Source organism: Pinus tabuliformis, chromosome Q (genome assembly GCF_031772625.1).
Source record: "Pinus tabuliformis cultivar Carrire ecotype Pingquan chromosome Q, CPIR1, whole genome shotgun sequence".
Classification (NCBI taxonomy): domain Eukaryota; kingdom Viridiplantae; phylum Streptophyta; class Pinopsida; order Pinales; family Pinaceae; genus Pinus; species Pinus tabuliformis.
Window position 1 is genome coordinate 263,432,802 of NC_142296.1, and position 16,385 is coordinate 263,449,186.

Consider the following 16,385-nt stretch of genomic DNA (forward strand, 5'->3'; position numbering starts at 1 on the left):
TTTTCAAAATATGTGTAGAGAGACAGAGTTATGGAACTGGAAAACTACTCAAACTCTTTTTGGGCTTCTAGTGATTCAGATGATTCTCTATGGTTGTGAATTGTGGGCCAATAGTGCATCCGACATGCAGTGGAAACAAATTGAGAAAATTCAGAAGCTTTTTGATTACAACAAATTCAAAATTAAAAACTGCAGTTCCTTATGCTATCTTGTTGAGTGAAGCGGGGGTTGCTCCTATTGAAGCAATTGTTATGGTGCTAGTCATAAGGTATTTAAACAAACAAATGGAAAAGAGCAGATGGCCTAAGGTTGTCTTTAATGACATATTGTGCAAAAAAAAGAAGACTTGACGCAACAAAATAACAAATGGTTTAGTAAATTGGGTATTTGCTTGAACACGTGCCCCATAAATAGTAAAGAGATAATAAAAAAATTGTTATGGATAAGTTCCATAAACTTATTTGGGTTAAGGAGCTAGGGAGAAAGGAAAAGTACTATAGAGGCCAATATTTTTTGGAGAGCCAAAATTCTTATTGCTCAAGTAATTCTCATCAACTTGATTGTGAAACAGGGGTTGGAAAAGGTCAAAAGAAGTGTTGGAGGAAAGAGTATGTATTTTTTGTTCTTCAGGAAAAGTAGAAATTGAAAAGCATTTCATTTTAAAATGAGAGACCTTCAAAGACAACAAGGAAAGTTTAGAATTAGAGACCTTCAAAGACAACAAGGAAAGCTATACAAACAACTATGTCTTAGGATAATCTATTTAGCGAGGGGTTTCTCGAGGCGTGGGAGCATTTATTGTGAGGAAAAAAAAGCCAAATACATCAACGAGATGAAAAAACAATTTGTCCCTTACCCTCTAAAATAAAATGAAGAGAAAATTATAAAATAGACTTATTCTTTTCAAATAAGTAAAATATCAATACAAAAAGTTTCTTGTTTTAGCTTGGAATTGACACATTTTTTTTTGTTAGTAATGTATTTCTAACGTGTAATTGAAAAAATTGTGGTGTCGTGTGAGTTATATGTTAGAGACTATGATGGGGCCAGCCCACGTGGTCCCACTGCGATGTGCTGAGGTGTTATGCGATCGTAATGAATATAATAATGTTTTGGATTTTTGGATATTTATGTTGGTTGATTTGCAATCGGCGCCGTATTGATTTTGTTTTATGAAGGTCTGTACCTTAATGGCTTACCCGTTGAACACCTGTCCCTCCTCGGGATCCCACGAATCCGCCCAGGTTTGGGGTTTTTACTCCTTCGCGCTCATTTCATTCTCGTTGTTTCGCCTGGTCTTTTGCTCTGCGAGCTCTGCAACTTCGGTGGTTTGTTTGTTTTGGATGTGGGTTCCTGTGACTTGTTTGCACGGTTTGCTGGTTGTGGCTCCTGGTTCCCCTTTCGACTTCGGTCGTTGGTTCCCGGCCTGGTATGCCTCTGCTCTTCCGGCGTTTTATGAATACTTTGGTAAGTTCTGCATGGCACTATTCCTCGGCTTGCATGTCGATTACTATTGTGATTTGGGGTTTTGTTTTTCTTTCAAGGGTCCCCGTCTCTGTGTGTGCTATTTGTATCCTGCGAGTGGTTACAATTACTCTGTTAATAGCTTCCGCCTCTGTGTGTTGCTGTTTGCTTCTAGTGAGGGTTTAAGCTATACGACAGTTATGTAATGTTTGTTATTTATTCCAACACTGGTTCAACGTTTTTCACAGTCTTTGGCAATCCGATGGCGCTGTCCTTAGTTGGGGTCTCTGCAAACTCATTCGGTAAGTTTTTGTTTTATGCCGAAATTTTTGCAATCCTCCTTTACCTATACCTGATGTCTTGGCTCCTTCGTGACCAGGGGTCTTCTCGGGGTTGAATGGAGGCTATGGCTCACCAAACAGGTATGGTGTCGTTCTCTTTCGTTTTCTTGTTTCCATCAATTTCTTCTTAACTCAGTTGATGTTGTTGCTTGGGTCTAACCACTCCTGTTCATTCTCTTGCAGGTGAGACCGTTTCGAGGGTTCCGGTGTTTGAGCTCTCGGTTGTTCGGGCAAACATGGGTAGTTTCTCTGTTGTTTGGTAGCTTGTTTATAGGGGTCTTTCGACTTTGTTGCTGAACTTGGTTTGCTGGCCTTAGGCTGCTCTCTGCTTGTACTTAACTCTTCTTTAATCGCTAGGCACGACGTGGGTTGTGATTCTCGGTCATAAGGGAAGTTGGTTTCTTGTTTGTTGTTGGATTTAATGTCTTACGTCTGTCGATTTAGTCCAGTCTTCTATTCCGGACAGTATGTAAACATATATGGAAATTTTGGCTGACTGTATTATGTATTCATATGAATTTAATGATGAATAGTTAAGACTTGCGTTGTATTTTCCACATACCCGTTACGAGGTCTTTCTTTTATTGTTTGGTTATATGGACTCGTGCTGTTACTTGTCGTCCAACTGGTTTATCTTCTCCTCTGGGTCCAGAACCTGTAGCAGTACATTCAACAATATTTGTATAATAATTTACTAGTGAAATTACACAATCATTGAGGACATGATAGGAATATATGTGCACCGAAAGTTTATATTAATCTCTCTGTTCTTTTTCCATACAAAGTCGAACCCCTGTAATGGTTTGTTTCACACCTTCTGTAACACTGTTTTCAAACAGTTTTGTAACTGCTGTTAGTTGTGTTGTTGGTTATATCAGTTATTTCATATACGAGACTTCTCCATAGCTAGTTAGAACATTCTGTTTTACATGCATTTACAACCGTAATATAGTTGTTTGGGAAACAAATGATTCTAACTAATTACTACTGCTCCTAATTAAAAGTCATTACATTATTCTTAGGCAATTTAAAAAGAAAAGTAAAATAAAAATAAAGACAGATATACTGTCCATCCAGCGAACTGTGTTCTCTGTCCTTTTCAGAAACCATTGCCCTGTTAGCCAGATGCTCCTGCATCAGGCTCCCGGGGTAAAAGAAATTCATGGCTCCGTTCCATGAGTTCCTCCACCGAATAGCCAGCCTTCTGTATCTGCGCCGCGTCGAGCCATGAGCTGTCCTCCATTGGACGGTCTCTCCACTTGACGAGGTAACATAGATATTCTTTCCTACGTGTCTTCTTGGCTACCTGGGTACTGAGGATCCCTTCAATCTCATGGGACTGGTGTTGTGGGGAAAAATGCCTATGCAGGACGATCCTATCCACTTAAGGTGTGACAGTGCCTTAGCAACAAACAGAAACAGCTATTCTAGTATTCTTCCTTTATGAATTAAGAATGAAGAGAGATGGATGGACTAACCGGTGTCTTCCGTTTGTCCCTTGATCTGGTTCCTCTTCTCTTTGGGAGTTCCCAACTACTTGCCTTCTCGCTTGCCCAGCTTCAAGAGGTTTCTGCAAGATCACAAGAAGAGAACACTAAACAAAGACATAGATTCATATTCATAACTAGTTGAGGATTAGAAATAAACTAAACATACTAATGCAATCATACATCAAAGATACACCAGTATATAGGAGAAACCAAGATAGCTTTATTGATGAATAACAAGGTTCAGGAAGAGATACAACCCAGAGGGCTCCAATCCAGCATCTCCTTCCCAGCAAATGAAATTCCTATCTTCACCTTCCCTCAAAGCATTAAGCACCCAATGATTCCAATCTCAAACCAACAGCAATTCTTTGCAATAACAAAATTCCAGCCCCCAGATCTCATGGAGAAGAGATCCATATATAGATGTTTGGAGAGAGGATGAGTCAGCTTGAGATCTGACTAGTGTCCTCTCCCTCTGTCAGTTCTTGATTCCACTTGGAGGTTCTTGCTTCCACTTGGAGATTAGGAACCTCTTACTCATCACTAGTCGAATTCACTGAGGCAAGTGTCATTGAGGAAGATTCTGGAAGCTTCCTGGGTCTTGACACCTCTTGGAATGAACTTGCCATTTGTCAATTCCCGCTCAGCGCACCCTGGTAGTGCTTCTACCTGCGTTGCAGTGCAGGTAGCCAGTGTTGACTTTGCATTTCAGTGCAGACAGCTAGTGGAGCCACTGAATTGATCCTGAATTGACTTGTTTTTGAGCAGTTTCTGGTGGAGAACTTCTGTGAATTGCTGTGGTTTGTTAGCCTTGTTCCTCTAGGGGTAGGAACAACATGTTTAGGGACTTTGGATCCCTTAGATTATGGACATTTCATGCTTATAGATGCAAGGCACAAAAATGTCTATAACAGTTGCCCCCTAAAGTATGAGGCTGTTTATCGGGTGAAATGCTTTATCAGGAGGATCCGAAGTTCATTCATTGCTGGGAGGAGACCTGTAATACAATACAATACAATACATTATTTTTCATGCTGCTTTCATGATCTAGCTGAGGCGGGCATTCCCATGCTCAGCTTTATAAATTCATTTTTCTGTACATAGAACAGACAATTGTCTGATGGTAGACTGCTAATTTTGATGAAATTATCATCCTTTGGGTAGGATGATTATCTGCTGCAATGATGTACATGTCAATGTCTTTATCTTTTCTGAATATATATCGCAGCCCGGACGGATGAAACTAGATCCGGGGTCTTCAAACTTGTTCGATCTTCACTCTAAGTACAAGTCGATCCATGTGAGAAATGTTCTGAAGTCGAACATGGAAAGACATCGCTTGATTACCGGTCAATGAGGTAAACCGTTAACAAGCGCGAGAGGAATCACCGATAATGATAATGACCCTCAAGGTACTGCAGTACAATTCACGTGGTGTGAATAAAGGACTTGGCGTCGAACACCACGCAAAATCTTTCGGTCGAAGGTCATTGATGTATGCCTGTCGCCGGAAGTGAGAAACTTGCCATTGAGGCATGCAAGCTTCAAAGTACTGAAGGGGTTGTTCCTAGATCAACTTCTTGGATAATGAGCTGATGTCGACAAGAAGCGATCCGTCAAAGGAGGGTCTTAATGAATCCCACATCAGTGACACGGAACGGAGAAAATGATTTTGATGGAGGTGAAAACGATCTGATGACATATGATTCAGGGTGGCGGTCATGAAAGGATGAAGGATAATGTACGGCAGTGGATGGGACATGGTTGACTTTTCTGAACGACTTCTCTTGAACATATGGTGACACTTATGCGATGGATCAGTAGCATTACCCCAAATATGGATGGTATGGCGAGACCATGGTGATGTGACCGGTGAATGAAACAACCCAACCCGATTGTGGTACGGAGTAAAAGTGTCATTTTCAAGAGCGACTTGCTACCATCAAAGTTTTCTTGAGTTTCTCCCAATTTTTCCCTAGTCATTGCTAACCAGTACCTCTTTATTTTTGTCAAGCTTGAGGAGGATAACATATGCTTGTTCTATAACTTGCCCTTCGGGCAAGCCCATCGCTATGTTTTAACGAGCCTAGTGATAGTGAAACTCGTTCTCGTCTAAAGACAAGTTTGTCGCTATTTAATGCATTTAACGAGTCTAACGACAAGGATAACTCGGTCCTTTTCATTTTTAGACCGTCTGAAAAGGTACGTAAAGTCAACTCCGGAAGTCATTTTTCGTCATCTAATCCCTTAAGTCCAAAAAAGTATAAAACAATACAGAAGGGATGAGTTTTCGATAGTTTTAACGAGCCGAACAAAACAAGCGCTTGATCTTTTTGTGCAATAATCCCTCAGGTCCAAAAAGATTAAAATCTAGAGGAGGGATAGCACTTCCAGTCGCTTTAACGAGCTGGAAGGCCAAAACTCGGCAATCTTTTCATATTTTATGAGTCAGATGAAAAGAGCTTAAAGAAGACTCGTCTTTTGAGGAACGAGTGATAAAACGGGTTAGCAGCTGATTCCAGGTACGGGTTGGAATTTTCCAATCACGGCAGTGTCACAAGGATGGCTAGGTGAAATCACTCTTCGTAGTTGTTCCTCAAAATGGGTAAACAATCATATGGAGGTGAACGATCGGCCAATGAAAAGTGGAGGTGACGATGCAAACACGACCAAGGCTTTAATGGCTGATGATATTACATTCACTGTGGTTATTTACCGGGGTAGTTCATTTTTTAACGAGCTTAAACGCAGGTGGAAACATTTGCTCGATCTTATGTTTATTTTTTAACGAGCATGAACTATGCGCTAAAACTGCTCGGATCTTGCGTTTATTTTTTAACGAGCATGAACTGTGTGCTAAAACTGCTCGATTAATCCAGTCATATGATAAGAATGTCTCATTGAAGATGCTATTTTTTATGGAGCTTTGATCTTACAAAGCTTTGCTCCGGATCCTTTCGTTATGCAAGTTTGGAAACGACTAATCCTACGAGTTTAAAGGGTTAGAGGTCCTAAAAATTTAAAAAAATAAATAGCCGCCCCTTGCTTGCACTCCAAAAGGTTTGCATGCCCCCAGGCATAAAGTACGATTTCAAGGTTACCCCTTCTTAGTCCAATAAAAAATTTGTTTTACCGGGAGAGGCCTACCTCTCTCAGGTTACCCAAAGATTGTTCTATTAATCTTTCAAACAAAACACTTCTTCGGCGATATCTACCAAGATAGACAAAGGTGAGAGACTCCGTCTGTCAACTCACATAACTTTGACAAAAGAATCTTATTCTAGAATAACCCTCTTCCAGCATGGGCGGGGCACAGACTAGTCATATTCTCCCGCGGAAACCTACCCTATACCCAAAGTTTTCCTGCCGAAGCAGACCAGGACGCATGCCCCCTGGGTTCCAGTCATATCTTTCCGAATCACTCGCGCTCATCGGGAGGACGGACCGTGGGTTGAGACATTTCTTGCGTGAAGAGACCATTTTGGGATGGTATACGACTATTTGCGATGCGTGATCTGGGAAATGAAAGCTAGTCCACGAGCTTGACCACTCTTCCTTCGTGCGGAAAACACATTATTCTAAAGAGTGAGGAGACGATGGCTCCCATGCAATATATATAGTCTCGTCCAAGGAGTAGGTTATAATCCAAGGGTCCTTGAATGACCATCACGTTCATTTGAACGGTCTTCCCTTTCAATGTGATAGGTACATTGGGGAGGATCCCTAAAGGTCGACTGGTTCCTTTATCAAAGCCTGTCAGATTTCTCATTTCAGGCAAAAGCACTGGCGAACCAAGCGCTTTCCAAGAAATAGAGGAAAGGATACTCACAGATGCCCCCTCATCAATGATGGTGCCAGCCATTACCATTCTATATATTTGAACGATAATTCTGAATGGTATGCTTGCTGGCAAACTGGGTCTGCCTAGTTGGTTCCAGTCGAACGAGACAACTAGGTTGCTTGGTGGTGGGACCGAATAGATGGCCAGGTATGACTCTGACGAAGTTCCTTCCTGCGATAAAGGAATGGGCAAATTTCCCCCTTGTTCGTCGGAGTCTGTGTTAATGAAGAGAATTTGGACGGTGTCGTCTTTATTCTCCTCTGTGATGGTATCATTTGAAGATAGAGCCTCTGAAGGCAAAACCGGGTCAACTGCTGCCTTAACCTTTCGATTTTCGTCAGGTATGGATTCAGACGGTTCATCCTCAATGATAGGTGCTTCGGCTGACCACCTGAGTGAGCCAGCCGGGTTCTCAACTGGTGAAGGACTTGGCAGGAGTTTTTGATATCCAGGAGGAAGTTGCACTGGTAAAACCGGGCAATCTTCCAAAACTCTTTTAGCCTCATCTAAGAAGGGACAACGGTGGATGGCATGGTCGCCTTCACACAGTTTGCAAGGAAATCTAACTTTCCTTCTCTGTCCCGTGGCTTCACTTTCACTAGTTGACGGTGTGCTGTCAACATGGCTATCAGAGGTTGACGCCACCGAATTGTGCAAACGGGGAGACCAGTCCCTTAGTATCCGAGGGATGCAGGGACAATCTCTGTGGAAGTGGTCTCCCTTGCATATGACACATGGAGATTTAGGCCTAGTCAGTGCTGTGTGTGGATTTTTGTTAGACGACACTTGTTTTCCCCCAGTCGCTTTTGGCTCCTTCTTCTTCTTCTTTTTCTTCTTCTTTTCCTTCTTCTCCTTAGGAACTTGGTTTTTTATTTTACCAGTTCCGTCAAGCGAAGAGGAAGGAGGAGAGGAAGAATTAGATGAAGTAGAAGGCTGGTGGGTAACTCTGGTCTGGTCTAACTGTTGATTCGACTATTCAGGAATAGTGGTGTTCTGAACGACATTGGTTGAGAAGAGCCAGACCGGCAAGCCAATTGTCAGTCCTGGAAGCGACAATGTGGCCATATGGGGCGCGCCAACATCTCCCCAAGAGGAGAAGGGACTAGGATTTCCACCAAGGGGAATTCCTTGGTTGGTGTGCTCCATTTTCTCAACCTAAAGATCAACGCAGGAAGAAGGGGTGATTGTTCCGTTTAAAATAAATTTTAACGACGCTTTAGACACAACTTGCTTTTTCAATTTTAAAGAGTCGAGAAAAAGCTAAAGATGACTCTAGTGTCCTTCGATGTTTTAACGAGCCCGAAGTGACAAATGCTCGGATGGACTTTTTCCGTTATAGAGTCTGAAAAAGGCCAAAAGGAACTGCTCTGGAGTTCTAGGTAGAGGGTGTGCCAAACTTTTCGCAAAACCGCAGAATACTTTTTAAGGTACGGGCGGTCGATCTTCCTGAATGCTGTGTTCAGTGCATTGCAATCAGTAGGGCGGCCGACACGGCTTCCTAAGGATAAAGGTTTTATGCCTATAGGGGTCTCCCAATATATACGCAACGGTACGTGGGAGCACAATCCGTACTGGCGCTATCGTCCCTCAGGAGGAATCACCCACCATCAACGAGATCGACAGTCACCAGGCTTTACGACGCCGGAACACGTCTCTAGCCTAGACCTCTATGTTGTGTGTTATGTTGCAAAGCGTTGTTAAGTTCATTCAATTTATTTTAGGTTGATCTTTTTAGAAGTTTGCCTTTTGAGGTTCACCACGAGATGTATGATACAATTCCTAAATGCAGTCTAAAGATGATAAGCAAGCTCTTTATATCTTTTCAACTATGAAAATGCTAGCTACAAAGGGAAAAGAAAGACACCATCTTTTCTCAAAGAGCAATCAGCACACTCTAATGCACTTTTCCTAAATCAAACATGCAAACTATCAAGATGCAAATGCACAATGCAGGTGTTTGTTTTCCGCTTTCTTAGTATTGATGCCTACAAAGAAAGCTTTTTTGTACAACTTTGAATTTGCTTTTAAATGACAAATAAAAACAAGTTTAATTTTTCGAAATCAGAGAGGGTAGAAGAGATTACAACACTTAACGATTTCCGAAATGAATACTTGTTTTGACACTTAAAAAAAAAATAAACTCAAACCAAAAGCAAAAGTAAATGTATAATCAACTATAAACAGCCAATGAACTCTCTCCTATGATCACAATCAACAGATCTGAATCAAGGGCTACAGGATGACTATTTCACTCTTGCAAAGGAAAACTGTAAATGACGCCACAAACACATAAAAACATTCACAGTATTTTTGTACAAAAGGAGGCGGAATTTAAGCAGAGAAAAGGAGTTATCAGACAGGTACCTATGCTGGTTACAGGCTGCAAAAATCAGAGATCAAAACAAGGCAAAACAGAGCAGAGAACCCCAGCTGCACAAGGCCTAACTGGATCAGCGCACCCTCAACACAGGGGTTTTGACATTCAGCGCAGGTAGCCTTCACGGGACCTGCGTTGAAATGCAGAACCTCTTCACAGGGTCTGCGCTGAAGGAGAAACGAGAGTTTCTCACTGGGTTCTGGGTCACAGTTTGCTATTTAATCTACATTTTCAGGCCAAATCAAAGCAACAAGCAAGGTACAATCAAAGGGATGCTTTGAGGGAGGACTAAGATCTATCACAAAGGATCATCAAATCATTTGTGAGTCCATTGTTCAGATCATAGACAAATCCAGTGATTGGATCAAAGCAGCAGCTGTCTACTTTGCATCTGAGAATAGCAGATGCAGTTCGATTGTTGCTGTTGAGTCTATGAAACAAACAATGATAGAGACACAAATAAAATGACTAAACAGATCTCCCCAACGGAGTCACCAATTTGTTGTGGGGAAAAATGCCCATGTAGGACGATCCTATCCACCTAAGGTGTGACAGTGCCTTAGCAACAAACAGAAACACCTATTCTAGTATTCTTCCTTTATGAATTAAGAATGAAGAGAGATGGATGGACTAAACGGTGTCTTCCGTTTGTCCCTTGATCCGGTTCCTCTTCTCTTTGGGAGTTCCCAACTACTTGCCTTCTCGCTTGCCCAGCTTCAAGAGGTTTCTGCAAGATCACAAGAAGAGAACACTACACAAAGACATAGATTCATATTCATAACTAGTTGAGGATTAGAAATAAACTAAACATACTAATGCAATCATACATCAAAGATACACCAGTATATAGGAGAAACCAAGATAGCTTTATTGATGAATAACAAGGTTCAGGAAGAGATACAACCTAGAGGGCTCCAATCCAGCATCTCCTTCCCAGCAAATGAAATTCCTATCTTCACCTTCCCTCAAAGCATTAAGCACCCAATGATTCCAATCTCAAACCAACAGCAATTCTTTGCAATAACAAAATTCTAGCCCCCAGATCTCATGGAGGAGAGATCCATATATAGATGTTTGGAGAGAGGATGAGTCAGCTTGAGATTTGACTAGTGTCCTCTCCCTCTGTCAGTTCTTGATTCCACTTGGAGGTTCTTGCTTCCACTTGGAGATTAGGAACCTCTTACTCATCACTAGTCGAATTCACTGAGGCAAGTGTCATTGAGGAAGATTCTGGAAGCTTCCTGGGTCTTGACACCTCTTGGAATGAACTTGCCATTTGTCAATTCCCGCTCAGCGCACCCTGGTAGTGCTTCTACCTGCGTTGCAGTGCAGGTAGCCAGTGTTGACTTTGCATTTCAGCGCAGACAGCTAGTGGAGCCACTGAATTGATCCTGAATTGACTTGTTTTTGAGCAGTTTCTTGTGGAGAACTTCTGTGAATTGCTGTGGTTTGTTAGCCTTGTTCCTCTAGGGGTAGGAACAACATGTTTAGGGACTTTGGATCCCTTAGATTATGGACATTTCATGCTTATAGCTGCAAGGCACAAAAATGTCTATAACAACTGGGCCGAAGGCAATTGTTTCTTCCAAGAATTTTCTCCAAGTTGGGTGTCCCGTTCTGGCCATACCACACTATCATCCTCTGCCTGGGCATTATATGTGTTACACAGTAATTTTTCACCATTGGTCACCATCCCTATCGCCCCGTTCCCGTACATTGGAGGACGCATTCCGGGACCTGTGAGCAGTGACATAACCCAAAAACACTTGCATTATGTTCCCCTGAGTATGTACTTCATGTTCCCTGAAGACACCTTCTGCAAATTATCCCTGAAAAGTGCTCTTTTTCCATTGGCGCAGGTCCACAGTGTCCTACCTGCGCCAATCACTGAGATCCTCAAAAGGGGGTGCGACCATTGGCGCTCTGTCACAGAACAACACCCGCGCCAACCTAGTTTGGTAATGATTTTTGACAAACGCGCGCCCATATGTTTTTTCCCTTCAGATCACGAAGTCTTTTGAGGGTAAAATCCATCGGATAGAGGTCGAGAGTCATCATCTATCCTTGACATCTATCCTTTCAGAGATAATGCCAATCCACAATGGGTGTCCTGGTTCATTGAATCTTCCTCCCTTCTCCATCTATAAATGTCTGTCCTCATGCATTAGACAAGCTAGTTTTGAGTAATGCTAGTTGTGATTATGCTTGTCGTGAGTGATAGTGAAGCATAGAGAGGTTATGCTGCCGGAGAGGAGGTGTATTGCAAGACACACATAGCTGCTCGCCCATCCAGAGGAAAGGTTCAACGTCAGAACCTTGGTTGTAACTTTTCCCGTCTATTATTCATTAATGAACGACTGTTGTTATGGTTCCAATCTCATTGTCTACTATAATGATGTTTGATTTATTTCCTTTCTGACTGAAATATAGTTGTACTTTGGTGGATTTTATGCTTGTATCTGTTTCTTCCTTTGCATGTGCAGGTGTCCGTTCGCGAGGATCGCAAGGATTGTGACCTGCTGGAGCAAGGGAGTGGGAATCTCAACTCTGCTTCGACATTAGCGTTGGACTCCAGGTTGGTCTTCTTAATTCACCTTTGATGTACAACTAGGAACTTGCGTAGCAGCGTGAATTGATTGTGGCTAGTTCTGTTTTAGGCTAGTGGGATCACCTCTGTCCGCAGAGGGGATTTACCTATCCAACAATTTGGCGACTCCACTGGGGAGAAGCTATTTGGAGTTTGTCTTGCATGTTAATTTTCTCTTGCTTGCTTGAGTGAATGAGCTTTCTGGGTCGGTTTTGAGATTGTTATTTACTGTTTGATCCATCTGAATGCTGTCGGCCCGACCTGGGGTCGTGTTATTTATTTTTTAAGCCGGCAAGCTTTGTTGGCGCGTTTTTTACTCTGACAGTCGTGCCAGTTGGCGCATGTTTCCCAACAACAACCTGCGCCAATCTTTTGGTAGCGCAAGTTGCAGGCTAACAGTCGCGCCACCCCTGTGAATTTTGCCTGTGTGTTTGTTGGAAGCTCTTTCAACTCGTATTTTTGTCTTTTTATATCTTTTGCAGCTTCTGGGAGTGTGTTGAAACTCTGTTTGACTGGTTGTGCATTTATCCTTCAGTTGTTTGCTTATTTCTATCGACTTTGTATTCCAGCCCTAGAACATCTAGTGACTTTGCATGTCGAGCCTTCTGTGGGAAGTGCCGGTTCTTTGATTTTCCAGTCAACCTTTTGGTTGTTTTTTGCACATATCTAGTGGTTGTTAAAGCTTGTTATTCTGTGCTTCGAGCAGTTCACTTCTAGCTTGTTGGATTTTATTTGACTTCATTTGAACTTAGATCACATGGTTCATTAAAAGTCTTTGTGTTTCTCCTTGCTTGGATAGTTCATCTTGGTGTTTCAGAATTGGTTCTATTTCATTGAGTGAACTTGGTTTGTTTATACTTGTGAATATCTCTTAAGATTTGTTTAAATGCATCATGCCATCTTAAAAGAAAGAAAAACAAAAGATCTTTTGCATCATATTAGTTAGCATTTATTGTTATTTGTTGCTTTTAAAAAGAAAAAGAAAAAATTTTCATTTCTTGTTATTAGCTGCATTAGGATCTTTGTTGTTTGCTGAGTGATCATTTCGTTTGTGTAAAGATCTCAACCCTCCTGTAGATAGAATTCATTGAATGAAATGACATAATTTTGGCATGTAGTTTGCATTTAGGAAGTTTTGAGAGATCACATACAGTAGGACCAAAAAACTGAAACATAATTGAAGATAAACTTTAAAATAAACTGAATGAACATAACAACGCATTGGAACCTAACGCAAACATTCTAGAGGTCTAGGTTAGAGACGTGTTCTGGCGTCTTTAAACCTGGTAGCTTACCGTCGAGTGGTTGGGTGATTCCTCCACGGTGAAACGATAGGTGCCAGTACGGATTGTGCTCCCACGTACCGTCGCGTATACATTGGGAGACCCCTATAGGATTAAAACCTTTTATCCATAGGAAGCCGAGTCTGCCGCCTTACAAGCCGTAATGCACTGAACACAGCATTCGGGAAGATTGACTGCCGTATGGGAAGTCCTTGGTTTTCATCTGATTGCCAAGGTGTATAAGCAGTTTTACGGATTGTTTGGTAAACCTCTTGCCTAGTTCTCCAGAGCAGTCACTTTTGATCCTTTTCGGACTCTCTAAAAGAAAAGGTGCCAGTGAGCTTCTTGTCACTTCGTGCTCATTAAATATTCGAAGGAGACTAGAGTCATCTTTTTGTCCTTTTCTCGACTCTTAAAATATGAAAAGGTCAAGTTCATTGTCTTAAAATTTATTTGCCACGATAACATACTACCCGGTTAGATCTTGCTTGCGTTAGCTTGAGTAGGGTTCTTTCTAGTTCAATGGCATCCTTCCCTGAGTCCACCGGCCAAGGTGTTCCCCCAGATGGAAACCCTAGTCCATTTCCTTCTTTTGGAAATGTTGGTGCTCAGTATATAGCAACTTTGTCTTTGCCTGGGTTAACCATCGGTTTGCCCGTATGGTTGTTTTCAACCTCGGTGGTCCCGAGTGTGATGACTCCTGTTCCACCCTCTCCTCCACCCGAACAACATCATGTTGATTCCAAGGTGGACCTCTCCACTTCTTCGCCTATTGCTGCGTCCTCATCTTCTACTTCGCCTGGCGAAAGTCTGGATTCAAGTAACCAGGTGGCTAAGAAGAAGAAGAAGAAGACGAAGAAGAAGAAGACTCCTAAACGAGAGGTTAAAAGTATAACTCAAGTCGAGCCACCTTGTGCTCCTCCGCGGAAGGTCAAATTTCCTTGTAAGTTGTGCAAGGAAGACCATCTTCTCCACGATTGTCCTGGCATTCCCAGGGTTTTAGAAGTATGGTCTCACGATCCGGACCGCCCTGCATCGTCCTCTGGAGATCATGGCGATGTTACCTTATCACCTGGAAATGGTAAGGGAAAAGGGAAGATTCGAATCCCTTGTAGACTTTGTGAAGGCAATCATCCCCTTCACCTTTGTCCATTCATGGATAGAGCCTCTATTGTATTGGAAAGTCTTACAGCTCCCTCAACCCAACTTCCCACTGGTTATCAACGTCTCTCTGCAGTCGCAGATCGTTGCCCTGCTGACAAAGAGATCGACCAAGATTCTTCTCTTGTCCAGCCTCCTCTTCCTGAACCTGGCTCTGCCAAGCCTGTTCCAGACCAACCATTGATCGGAAAGAGTGACGACTCGAGTTCACCACCCGTCGACCACTCTGTTTCGGAAGAGCATCATTCCCATGTTCTTCTCATCTCCTCAGATTCTCATGAGTACGGAAATGACTCTCCTATCCCAACTGCTCCCGAGAGTCCTGCTTCGATCCCTTTAGAGCAGGGGGGCAATCATACGATTCCCCCACCAAGTAGTTCAGTCGTTTCTTTCGACTGGAGACGTTTGACTACCTTCCGCCTCCCATCCCATGTGCCTTTCTGGGTCACGGTACACGCCTATGACAAGGCAATACCTGGCACTGCTTTGGATGAGGGTGCATCTGTTAGTCTTATGTCTGCCACTACTTGGCAAGCTTTGGGTTCCCCACATCTTGTGCCAGTAGCATCGAATCTGACGACTTTTGACGGAGGAGCTAGCCAACCATTAGGGATCCTTCCAAAGTTCCCTATTACTTTGGGAGGCAAGACCGTCTATATAGACGTATCGGTTACCCAAGGTGCTTTAGATTTCAATCTTCTCCTTGGTCGTGACTATGTTTATGCCATGGGGGCCCTTATTTCTTCACTTTTCCGTGTGGTTTGCTTTCCACACGATGGAAGAATTGTGACTATCGATCAATTATCATTCGTTCGTCCACGGGTCCCCCCTGCGCAGTCGTCATCCCCTCCTGGTTTTCATCCACCAGTTGCATCTGCCCCACCGCAGGTCAACTACGTGGCCACCTATCCCATGCCTGTAACCAACGATGCCGCTGTCGTGCATAGTGTCCTGGCGGCATTGGGCCCTGATTTCCAAGATGTTGGCCTTCCTTCCGGAGTGGCACCCTTGGAAGCCTCCGCTTCCCATTCATTATGATGAAGTCGAGAGGGAGCATAGTTCCTTTCCTGTGTAAAGCTCCTTAAAAAAAAAAAATGAAACTGGTACTGGTCGGAGCAAAGTTCGTTTTCTTGTGTCAAGCTCCTTAAAAAATGAAACTAGGTGTCCGAGGATAGTTTTGATTTGTGACGGCCTCGTTAAAAAATGGAACAAGGGTTATGACGATAGTTCTTTTACTACGTCAACCTCATTAAAAAATGAAACAACTCCCTTTCCAAATCGAGTCTTTTGATTAAGATCTCGTAAAATACGAGTCGAGTCTTTCCTAGATCTCGAGAGTGAACCTTCATTCCATCCACCTCGTTGAATGCAATGAAGCTTGGGGGGCATGTACCTCGATTTGCGTCATTATGTTGGGGGCATGCGAACTTATAACAAGCATATTTTTTCGTTTCAAGCTTGTGTAAACATGAAACCGAATCTAAGCAGAGTTCTCCATGGTTCAAGCTTATGTAAAAATGAACCCATACCTGATTTACATCTCGTGATTGCCTTTTATCTGCTAAATTCTGTTAGATGAGCCTTGGTTGTTTCATTCCATCACCACCATCTCTTTGGCTGATCATATGCTTTCACTTGGTTGTTTATCCTTTCCTAAGGAACCGCAGCGATGAGTGGTTTTATTAGCCAGCCTCTTGACCATTATATGTTTTGAGCAGTTCCACCATTACCGGAACCAGTTGCTACCCGTTATACCACTCGTTCCTCTAGGACGAGTCTCCTTTAAGCTCTTTTCTGACTCGTAAAATATGAAAAGATTGCCGAGTATTTTTTCCCTTTTG

The 16,385-nt window shown here is 42.6% G+C and overlaps 1 protein-coding gene across 1 annotated transcript in view; it reads left to right on the forward strand.

The window, feature by feature from the left end:
* Positions 1-1,190: 1,190 nt before the first annotated feature.
* Positions 1,191-16,385, forward strand: part of LOC149219186 (uncharacterized) — a 33,916-nt gene continuing 18,721 nt past the window's right edge. The window contains exons 1-3 of the mRNA XM_089386733.1: positions 1,191-1,467; positions 1,713-1,766; positions 1,989-2,045. Of these exons, the coding sequence (XP_089242859.1) occupies positions 1,191-1,467; positions 1,713-1,766; positions 1,989-2,045 (388 nt within the window). The remainder of the gene's footprint in view (positions 1,468-1,712; positions 1,767-1,988; positions 2,046-16,385) is intronic.